General features: G+C 41.7%; 1 protein-coding gene across 9 annotated transcripts in view; it reads right to left on the bottom strand.

Moving 5' to 3' along the window:
* ACYP2 (acylphosphatase 2) overlaps positions 1-11,127 on the bottom strand; it is a 179,633-nt gene extending 168,506 nt beyond the window's left edge. For 3 of the 9 annotated variants that reach the window (XM_019970145.2, XM_070798664.1, XM_019970146.2), the window contains exon 1: positions 10,878-11,116. In XM_019970145.2, the coding sequence (XP_019825704.2) occupies positions 10,878-11,019 (142 nt within the window). In that variant the 5' untranslated portion in view covers positions 11,020-11,116. Of the gene's footprint in view, positions 1-10,877 lie in introns of all 9 variants that reach the window. The other 6 variants (XM_070798659.1, XM_070798660.1, XM_070798661.1 and 3 more) reach the window with 6 other exon arrangements.
* Positions 11,128-12,139: the final 1,012 nt, after the last annotated feature.

Below are 12,139 nucleotides of genomic sequence, written 5' to 3'. Positions count from 1 at the left end.
GATTTAATATGTTCAGTTCAGTTCAGTTCAGTCGCTCAGTCGTGTCTGACTCTTTGCAACCCCATGAATCGCAGCATGCCAGGCCTCCCTGTCCATTACCAACTCCCAGAGTTCACTCAGACTCATGTCCATCAAGTCAGTGATTCAATATGTACTTAACAGAAATTCAGGTTGTCTTGGTTATAAATGAAATGTCTTGAGACTGAGACCGTGGAGATCAAAGGCTTTCTGAAATATGTCCTTTTGCATCAAGACTTGAAAAATAATACCAAATGTAATTACTATGCTGTTAAATGTAATTAATATATGAATATCCGTGGCAGACACTGTTAGTTGCTTACACAAAACCCACTTTCCCCTTCTTTTCTAACAGAATTTTTATGTTACTTTGGGGCAACAACATGCTCTTCTGCATTTCCCAATCTTCCTTCTACAAGGAGGGGCCATGAGATGTAAGCTGAGGTATTGGCTGAAGCTTTCAAGAAAGCTCATTGACAAGGGCTGACTCAGCCAGGGGTCCATCTTTGTATCCTCTCCTCTGACTATATGGTGAGCGTAATGACTGGAGCTATAACAGCCGTCTTGAAACCATGAGGGAAAGCCCAAGGAAATCACAGAGACCTTGGCCATGATATCCCTGAGGGATGGGGCAGGTGAGGAGTAGGGAATGAAAGGAACTGTGGGGCAGGAATTCTTTGGTGGGGGGTGATGGAAATGTTATAAATTACATAGTGATGATAGCGGCAAGTGCTTCCCAGATGACTCAGTGGTAGTGAACCCGCCTGCCAAAGCAGGAGATGCAAGAGATGTGGTTCAATCCCCACGTCTGGAGGATCCCTTGGAGGAGGGCATGGCAACCCACTCCAGTATTGTTGCCTGGAAAACTCTATGGACAGAGGAGCCTGGCAGGCTACAGACCATGGGGTTGCCAAGAGTCAGACATGACTGACCTACTGAGCATGCACACACATGCTGTAGATTTTACAGCTTATTTCTGGAGGAGAAAGTTTCCTTGCCCTTATAATAGTGCCTTTAATGAGGATAAATATCCATTCATGTGTCACTCCTGGCCACTCTTTACCTGTTCCTGACTCCTCGTTGGGGACATGCAGTCCAGTGGGTAAGTTTGGAAGGAGAAGCATACATAGGCCAGGTGCTTCCTCCTTTTCTTTCTGGGAACTAGATACTCAAAGGAATCACCCCTTCTGCTCCGCCCATAGATGAAGCCCTGCTGGTGTCTGGGGTGCTGTGCTCAATTCTGCAGTATAGATCATTATAAAGTTCACTTGCCTGAAGACTGACACCACATCCCCAAAACTCTGCCTTACTCATTGTCTTGTGTGTGTGTGTGTGTCTGTGTGTGTGTGTGTGTGTGCTAAGTCATTTCAGTAGCATTTGACTCTATGCGACCCTATGGACTGTAGCCCGCCAGGCTCCTCTGTCCATGGGATTCTCTGGCCAAGAATACTCGAGTGGACTTGTCAATAATTCACATGATGAAAAGTGGTGTTGTTTACTGGGCCCCTCAACCACAACCCTTATTTTAAAGCCTTAGAAGGAATGTGTATCAAGATGTGTCAGGACCTCCAGCCCATTAGCTTTCTGAAGCAGTGAACCATGCAGAAACTAACTGTTCAAATACACTTGGAATTTTCCCAGAGTCTTTCTGAAAATCCTGACCCCTAGTTTGAAGTATGCTGTGTAACAGAGGGAGGTCCATATAGAAAAAAAAGTGAATGTGGCCACAGTTGATCAGCATTGGCTGGAACTGAGCACTCTCAGGACTGGGCTTGTATTGGAGATGATGCTTCCATGAGCTTACATGGCCTCTCTGCACTGCTTCCACCCTGCTTGCTAAAGAGAAGGGAAGCTGATGTGACACATGCAGGATTTTTACAGACACACTACTCTAGAAACTGGGACAGACATCAGCCGCTTCAGTCATGAGTGACTCAAATACAATATGCCACTCAGTCCAGGCTCAATCAGCTGCAACTGGACCTTGCTTTGTGAAAAGATGTGTCAGGCACGAACTCTGAGGTGAATATTTGCAAAGCAAATCATACTTTCAATCCACAAAGAAACATTAGTATTTAAATAAACCATATGATGGATTTTAAACATCAGCGTCATTTCATGAAAAATCAAATTTTCACATTAAACTGTACCCCCTTCATCCTGGGATTTGACTGCGTGTGTCAATTTTGAATGCAGGAAGCCATGCAGTCATTACCTTACAAAGTAGCCCGTAATGACTTTAAACATCTTTAACTGTTAGAAAGGTCTTCCTTCTACGGAATAAAATTCTGCCTCACCTCCACCTTTCACCATCCATCTAGGATCTGTCCCCTGGAGCTACACACCATGGGATGTTTCAAATAGTCTAAACAGCCATTATACTACTGTTTCTTCTCTAAGCCAACTATCCACAAGCACTTCAATTTAATTTGAGATACATGGGAGTCCATATCAGAAGCACAGCCTGTAGGGGATATAAAAACAAGCTAGCTTGACCTTTAAAATACCATCCTTATTGTCTCGGAGAAGGAAATGGCAACCCACTCCAGTATTCTTGCCTGGAGAATCCCAGGGACAGAGGAGCCTGGTGGGCTGCTGTCGATGGGGTCGCATAGAGTCGGACACGACTGCAGCGACTTAGCATGCTTGCATGCATTGGAGAAGGAAATGGCAACCCACTCCAGTATTCTTGCCTGGAGAATCCCAGGGACAGAGGAGCCTGGTGGGCTGCTGTCGATGGGGTCACATAGAGTCAGACACGACTGCAGCGACTTAGCATGCTTGCATGCATTGGAGAAGGAAATGGCAACCCACTCCAGTATTCTTGCCTGGAGAATCCCAGGGACAGAGGAGCCTGGTGGGCTGCTGTCGATGGGGTCACATAGAGTCAGACACGACTGCAGCGACTTAGCATGCTTGCATGCATTGGAGAAGGAAATGGCAACCCACTCCAGTATTCTTGCCTGGAGAATCCCAGGGACAGAGGAGCCTGGTGGGCTGCCGTCTATGGGGTCTCACAGAGTCGGACACAACTGAGGCGACTTAGCAGCAGCAGCAGCCACCTTATTGCCAAGTGAGAGACACAGATATGTGTATACAAATAAGTATAGTTGAAAAAAGAATGGATTTGGAGAAATAAAAAACAAGAAATAGAACAAAAATAAAAATCAAGAAATAGAACAGAATTACAAATGAAATGCTATAGGGAAAAAAATGAGAACGATAATTAATCATATTTCTTGACTTTAATGTATTAAAACTTTCAACCACTAAAACCCAACTTTTCCACCTACCTGTCTACATAGGAAAATCATGTACACCTAAATCATGTGGTTTCTAACCAAACTATTCAGTCAGATCAGATCAGTCGCTCAGTCGTGTCCGATTCTTTGCGACCCCATGAATCGCAGCACGCCAGGCCTCCCTGTCCATTCAGTAATTCATCTCAATTTTCATTTTAAGAAATCTTAAAGAAAGTTACTATTTATTGTTGTAGTCCAGTAAGGTACTCCCATTCTAATCTGAGTCAACACCATCAAAATGAACTGTTGAATTTCTAATGTACAGGTAAACTAACATATTGCCACAATCCACTTCTATAAGTGTTGTTAGTACTCACCTGAGCATTGGTAAAGCATCTATATACACTGCTTAATCAGTTCCTCATTCAAAGTTACAGGTTATATTATTCTAAATAACTAATTATGTATAGGAACATAATAAACCATGCCATAGAGATGAATGCTCTAAAAACACAGGTCAGTCCCCTACTCCCCTGTCCCTCATCCTAAAGCCCCCAATGCAGCAGAAGTTGATGGGAAAAAACATGTGTAAATAAAGTAAAGGACAGAAAGGGAGGTGGAAAAAAAGAGTAACTTAAGAGTGGACAAACACTGTCTCAGCCAGGTGATCAAGGTTTTAACATCAACAGTGCTAAGTCATGTGGGCAGTGTGTACATTTGATACAGTGTGAAGAGAAAAGCACTTTACCTGTGGTCTTCCTCCTGATAACCCACACCCTTGGTCTTATAACAAAAATACTAGACAAATCCCAGTTTGGGAGCATTCTACAAGGTACCTAGCCTCAAACCACTCCTCCAAAGCACCAAGGTCATGGAAAACAAGGCAAGTCTGAGACACTATCACAGCAGAAAGAAAACTAAGAGGACAAAATGACTAAATGCAATGTAATAGCCTAGATGAATGCTGAACCCAAGAGGACTTTAGAAAACAGACTTTAGTTAAAAATAATATATCAATGTTGGCTCACCAGTTCTGACAAAGGTACCATACAATGGAAGAAGTTTACCATAGGGGAAACTGGATGTGGAGTATACAAGAATTCTCTGTAATATCTTTCTAACTTTTCTATAATTCTAAACTGCTATAAAACAACAAAAAATTATTTTTTTAAAAAAAGGGAAGGGATGGAAGTTCGGCAATGGAGGGCAGCTGAAGCCTGATGGAAGAAATGCCCACATACTGAAGTATGGGGAAGTCATGCTGGCTCATCCAAGAGTTACCTTGACTTCTATGCTAACTAAAACAGTCTATTTGTGGGTTATCAAACATACACTGTATATGTGCTTTAACTATTAAGTAAAAGGGTGTATTACCAAGAAGTAAAGTATATTCATGTTAAAAATAAAGATTAAGGGACTTCCTTGTCCATCAAGTGGTTAAGACTCTGCACTTCCACTGCAAGGGGCATGGGTTACATCCATGGTTGGGGAACTAAGATCCTGCATGCCACACAGTGTGGTCAAAAAATAATAAAAATTAAATCCCTCCCTTTCTGGGACACCAGTGCTGGTGGTCCTTTGATGATAAGACTTTCTTCCCAGGTGCTAAGGTTAGTGACTCACTGTGTACATGCCAATCTATTTCTTTGAAATCTTGAAGGAATGAATCCCTAATTTGTTAGATGTTCTTTGCTTCAATAAGATATAAAACTGTGCTGGAAATCATGCTTCTCCAGAGCAGTTCCTCAGAATTATCTGAGGGACTGTCTCCCAGGCTATAGTCCTTAGTGTGGCTGAAATAAGACTCTTTCCAATTCCTATTATAGATTGCTTTTTGATTATTTCTGTCAACAAGGCTACAGCTCTATGTGTAGACTTTGCAGAAGGGTCTGAGAAGTAAACCCACTATTTGTAATATTATTTCCATAAATAATTTTCCTGAGTTTCAAACAACCAACTTATAACTATTTCTTGAAATGCAATCTGTTTGCAAATTAGGGTATGTGTATTTGAGAACAAGGAAGAGTATATTTGACTTCTGGAACATTTTGACCACCATTTTGTCACCAAGGATGATTTAAATTCAAACATTCTAAATATAAATATTACAGCACAAATTTTTGGCTAGAAAGTATTTTCTGTCATAAGCTCCATCAAGCTAATTCATTGATCAATTTTCTATCAGGACAGGACAGTCATTTTCCATTTTTTCCATATTAATTTTTATATAATTTAGGGAATTTTCATTAATAATAGTTTCATTTAAATATTTTAATGACAATTTATCAGTCTATATTTTGTCCATTTTACATGTCCTTATATCTTCCTCCATGGTAAATTTACTTTCATAACCATTATTTCTAACAAGCCAGTATTCACTAAGATTTTTATTATTCTACACTTTTAAAAGATCTCTTTATTTTTCATTTTATATTATTAAATTCATTTTTTAAGTTTTTATTATTTACTGTCAATAATCTCTACACTATTATTATGACTCAGACAAAAAGCTAATGGTTTGTATTTATTTCTTAGGTAAGCCACTAGAAAATTGTGAGCAGTTCTGTGAGACACAGAGGGACACAGGCTGGTGACACTGCCAACAAGTAACAGAGAGAGTCAGAGACTGCAGTTCTGAATGAGCTGACTGCTCACTGACCAGGTCAAATGTCCTTGGAGCCAAAATGACCATAAAAACATCCTTAGGGTCATCTGGAATAATCTAGATGTCCAGGTCCAAATGTCCAACATCAGTTTATGTACATGCTCAGTGCGTAGGTTAGGAGGAAGGCAAAATAAATATGGAAAGGGCATCGAGAGGAGGAGCAATAGGATATAGTGACTAAGAGCATGGGCTCTGGTCGCGGTTCAAATCCCACTGCCACCACTTAACTCACTGTAACCTGGAAGAGTTATTTCACTATGTCTTAATTTCTCCATTTGCTAAATGAGGAAGCTGCTTGAGGTCATAGGGTTGAGGATTAAATGAGTACAGAGCTTGGCACATCCTAAATCCTCAGCAAATGTCAGTGTATAGACGTGCAAATATGTGACTATGGGTTTGTCCCACATACTAGGCCTTGATAAGCCAATAGTATGCATGTACTCTCACAACTTAATGACTGAAAAACAACTCTCTTCCATTTAATACACTGTAAACAACAGAGGTCCTTGCACTAAATCTGATTTTTAAACCTGACTGTTTATGTATGGGGCTTCCCAGGTGGCGCTAGTGGTAAAGAACCCACCTGCCAATGTAGGTGATGTAACAGACTCAGGTTCAATCCCTGGATCAGGAAGATCCTCTGGAGAAGGGCATGGCAACACACTCCAGTATTCTTGCCTGGAGAATCCAATGGACAGAGGAGCCTGGCAGCCAATGGTCCATAGGGTCACAGAGTCAGACACAAACGACTGAGCCCACATGCAGTAGGATGCTCAGCACAGGGAACACTCTCAGTAAATGTCATACACGTGCGTGTGCACACACACACTCAACTACGCCCGTATCTGTCTAGTAAACAAAATTCTTTGTCAAGTGACCTTTGTCAGCATTTTCATATTTTATGTCATATTTTATGTGCTTCAATGACTCTTTGTGTCCATTGTCAATGTAGATTACCACGTCCCTGGGTGCACCAAAGACACGGTAAGGCATGAGGGGTACAAGGCATGAATAATTTTAAGTAATCAATTTCTTTATCTTCAACTCCCATATATATATTTTTTCCCCTAAAACTGACCTGCCTTGAGGAGACAAGAGTAGTCTGTCTTTATTTTCTTTTCTTATGTCCCTTTCCAGTTACCCTTTGAAAAAAGGGCCTATTTCTTTACAAAAGACATACTTTCACCCATTCTTTAGCTTATTCAGGTACATTGCCCCAAGGTGCAAAAACTTCTAAGTACCAAAATACAAAGATAATTTAACCCTCTAATCAAGGTTTCATAAAACACCCCCAGCTTTCTCCTGAAGACATGAATTTCCAAATAAAATTACCTTCTAAATAATGTTTATCATACTTTTAAATGTACTTATATTATTTTCATCAAATGTATTCTAATAAGAGTCACAATAGTAACTTAAGCCAGAATTAAAAAAAAAAAGAATAGAGCTTTATGATCAAAGGAAATTAAGAAAATATATCATACACACATATATATGTATATACATACTGCAGAAAAGTTCAGTGGGTCACCAATCAGAACCACTTAAGCATAACACTCAGGTAAAATTCTGTGGGGGAAATTGAATGGAAATCAAATTCAAACAGAAAAAAGGTATGATGCAAACTTGGGTGCAATCTCAAAAACAACAAAATGATCTCTGTTCTTTTCTAAGTCAACAGTAATCCAAGTCTATGGCCCAACCAGTAATGCTGAAGAAGCTGAAGTTGAAAGGTTCTATGAAGACCTACAAGATCTTGTAGAACTAACATCCCAAAAGATGGCCTTTTCATTATAGGGGACTGGAATACAAAAGCCAAGAACTACCTGGAATAACAGGCAAATTTGGCCTCGGAGTACAAAATGAAGCAGGGCAAAGGCTAATAGTTTTGCCAAGAGAACGCACTGGTCATAGCAAACACCCTCTTCCAACAACACAAGAGAAGACTCTACACATGGACATCACCAGACGGTCAATACCGAAATCAGATTGATTCTTTGCAGCCAAAGATGAAGAAGCTCTATACAGGGAGCAAAAACAAGACCAGGAGCTGACTGTGGCTCAGATCATGAACTCCTTATTGCCAAATTCAGACTGAAATTGAAGAATGTAGGGAAAACCACTAGACCATTCAGATATGACCTCTATCACATCCCTTATGATTATACAGTGGAAGTGACAAATAGATTTAAGGGATTAGATCTGATAGACAGAATGCCTGAAGAACTATGGACAGAGGTTCCTGACATTGTACAGGAGGCAGGGATCAAGACCATCCCCAAGAAAAAGAAATGCAAAAGGCAAAAATGGTTGTCTGAGGAGGCCCTACAAATAGCTGAGGAAAGAAGAGAAGCTAAAGGCAAAGAAGAAAAGGAAAGATACACCCATCTGAATGCAGAGTTCCAAAGAATGATAAGGAGAGATAAGAAAGCCTTCCTCAGTGATCAGTGCTAAGAAATAGAGGAAAAAACTGAATGGGCAAAGACTAGAGATCTCTTCAAGAAAATCAGAGATACCAAGGGAATATTTCATGCAAAGATGGGCACAATAAAGGACAGAAATGGCATGAACCTAACAGAAGCAGAAGATATTAAGAAGAGGTGGCAAGAATACACAGAAGAACTATACAAAAAAGGGAGGAGGGAGGAGGGTTCAGGATGGGGAACACATGTATACCTGTGGCAGATTCATTTTGATATTTGGCAAAACTAATAAAATTATGTAAAGTTTAAAAATAAAATAAAATTAAAAAAAAAAAAAAGAAAAAAATATTTTCATGACCCAGTTAACCACAATGGTGTGATCACTCACCTAGAGCTAGACATCCTGGAATGTAAAGAAAAGTGGGCCTTAGGAAGGAAGCATCACTACGAACAAAGTTAGTGGAGGTGATGGAATTCCAGTTGAGCTATTTCAAATCCTCAAAGACAATGCTATGAAAGTGCTGCACTCAATATACCAGCAAATTTGGAAAACTCAGCCGTGGCCACAGGACTGGAAAAGGTCAGTTTTAATTCCAGTCACAAGGAAAGGCAATGCCAAAGAATGTTCAAACTACCACACAATTGCACTCATGCTAGCAAAGTAATGCTCAAAATTCTCCAAACCATACTTCAACAGTATGTGAACCATAAACTTCCAGATGTTCAAGTTGGATTTAGAAAAGGCAGAGGAACCAGAGATCAAATTGCCAACATCCAATGGATCATCAAAAAAGCAAGAGAGTTCCAGAAAAACATCTACTTCTGCTTTACTGACTATGCCGAAGCCTTTGACTATGTGGATCACAACAAAATGTGGAAAATTCTTAAAAGAGATGGGAATACCAGACCACCTTACCTGTCTCCTGAGAAATCTGTATGCAGGTCAAAAAGCAACAGTTAGAACTGGGCACAGTTAGAACTGGGAACAACAGACTAGTTCCAAATTGAGAAAGACGTACATCAAGGCTGTATATTGTCACCTTGCTTATTTAACTTATATGCAGAGTGTATCATGCAAAATGCTGGGCTGGATGAAGTACAAGCTGGAATCAAGATTGCCAGGAGTAATATCAATAACCTCAGATATGCAGATGACACCACCCTTATGGCAGAAAGCGAAGAACTAAAGAGCCTATTGATGAAAGTGAGAGTGAAAAAGTTGGCTTAAAACTCAACATTCAGAAAACGAAGATCATGGCATCCAGTCCCATTACTTCATGGCAAATGTATGGAAACAGTGAGAGACTTTATTTTGGGCGGCTCCAGAATCACTGCAGATGGTGACTGCAGCCATGAAATTAAGACACTTGCTCTTTGGAAGAAAAGCTATGACCAACCTAGACAGCATATTAAAAAGCAGAGACATTACTTTGTCAACAAAGCTAGTCTAATCAAAGCTATGGTTTTTCCAGTAGTCATTATGGATGTGAGAGTTGGACTATAAAGCTGAGCGCCAAAGAATTGATGCTTTTGAATTGTGGTGTTAGAGAAGACTCTTGAGTCCCTTGGACTGCAAGGAGATGCAACCAGTCCATCCTAAAGGAAATCAGTCTTGACTATTCATTCTAAGGACTGATGCTGAAGCTGAAACTCCAATACTTTGGCCATCTGATGCAAAGAACTGACTCACTGGAAAAGACTCTGACACTGGGAAGGACTGAAGGCAGGAGGAGAAGGGGATGACAGAGGATGAGATGGTTGGATGGCATCACTGGCTCTATGGACATGAGTTTGAGCAGGCACCAGGAGTCGGTGATAGGGAAGTCTGGCAAGCTGCAGGCCATGGAATCCCAACGAGTCCAACAGGGAGAGTGACTGAACTGAACACTTTCTGTTTTGAATGAATGATGACAAATATTAAATCACCACCATATTTATATTACACTGGATAAATTTTTAGTGATTTTTAACATTTTAATTTAGAAATAATGGTAGTTACAACAAGCCAGACATTACATCCTTTGCAACGATTTAAACTTATGACGGAACAACAAGAAGATAACAATAATCTTTTAGGAGCTACACTGGCAAAAGTATTACCATCCTACAAAAGGAAGCCTCCAACACCATCTAGGAGTCTATTCTGAAACAATTTTACCACAGTAGTTTCAGTGGCAAGTAACGGGGATCACTAGTTCACGGACCCTCCACTTTTCCTCCCCCACTTCAGTTTGCCTTCTCGATCCGGACCCCTCGCACTCCCTTAGATGGCCCACTACCAGCGCCCGGCTGTTCCTCCTTCTCCCGGCCTTTCTCCCTAAGGCGTCTCGGCTCTCCTTCCCCGTCCAACCCGGCTCTCTTGCGCATGCTCCCTTGGTCTCCTTCCCGCCCGCTGTGCTGTGTCATGGCCGGGCGGAAGTCACAGTCACAACGGGGCAGGGGTTCCTAAAGATGGGCTGTGGTTGTCGCAGCTTTCTAGTCTTCCTCCCCAACACCTCTTTGATCTCCCGCTGTAGGGTGGTCCCCTACCCTGCACTCTCCCGAACACTTCGTAGTCCACGGATTTGAGTGGCCTGCCGGTAGACATGGCGGCGGCGAGCCCTCTGCCGAGGAGCCGGAGCGGGGATCGGGGCGCGGTGACTGCGGCGGCTGCGAGAGGGAGGGGGCACATGGGACCGCTTGGCGCACCCCGCGTCTGACACCGGCCCGGGACGCGACGCGCCGGGGTCACGCGTTGGGAGGTGGCAAATGAGACGGCGAGGACTGGGAGCGAGGGCAGCCGGGGATACCTGGAAGACAGAGGCCGCTGGGCCCGCGGCGGCCGGAGGGCTCCTTTCGCCCCCGCTCCCTGCTGGGGGAACCGGGCTCGCTTCCCGGGAGCGACGCCCGCTCCGCGGCCCTGCGGCTTAATGGACCGCGGCGCTCCTTCCTCTGTGTTTGTAAACAAAAGCCGGAGGCTCGGCCCAGATGTTCGTAGTTTGGTACCCTAAAATGATTGCTTCTGAAATGAAAGATCTGCTAGCCCAGTATTTCAGAGTACTTGGTTAGTAAATTTTTATTAAACCTTTAGGTAACTGCCACAGTGATTTTGAGCCGTTCTTAGGGTGGCAACAGCATCTGCTTCTCTATTAAGTCAGAAAGGCTTTGGGCCTGAATCCATATTCTAAATGGATTCTGATATATTCTAGGACAAGAAACTTTAAAAACCTAAACCTTTTAAACAAACGAAAAATCTTGTCTGCTGTTAACGGATATAGCTTTTTTTTAAGGTCTCTGTTCAGCAACAACCCCAATTGCCTGGAAGGTTAAAGCAGTATATACTTTAGAAAATTTTACTTCCTGGTGAGACTGTTATGTCTTAAAGCAACCCACCACTCTAAAGAATGTGGATGCAGCTATTGATAATCTGCTGCCTTCTAGAATTACAAATCCTTTTACTTTTGAGAATTTGCGTTTTCAACGTATTTATTGGTTTCAATACTTTGAATCTGCCACAGAGTTAAAACAATCTTCTGCAACCTGGTTCAACAGTATGTGCTAATTCTATTAGTACCAAAAATGATCTAAAACTTGGTTAGAATGTGGTTAAACCATTTTAAAGTTAAATATATTCTGGAGGTGCTAATCCAGGTAATTTTATGTAATGAAGATCATGGTTTGTTGCAGAGTCCTCAAACTTATTCTTCCTCTCATCTCCCTTTCAGTTCATTCCATGCAGATCCTAGAATCAATGTAGGTCTCATGTCCATCTTTTCAGTGACATATCTTCAAAGTCTTTACAGTGCATTTCA

This window comes from Bos indicus, chromosome 11, assembly GCF_029378745.1.
Source record: "Bos indicus isolate NIAB-ARS_2022 breed Sahiwal x Tharparkar chromosome 11, NIAB-ARS_B.indTharparkar_mat_pri_1.0, whole genome shotgun sequence".
NCBI lineage: Eukaryota > Metazoa > Chordata > Mammalia > Artiodactyla > Bovidae > Bos > Bos indicus.
The sequence above is the reverse complement of the archived record's forward strand: the minus strand, read 5'-3'. Positions and strand labels throughout refer to the sequence as shown.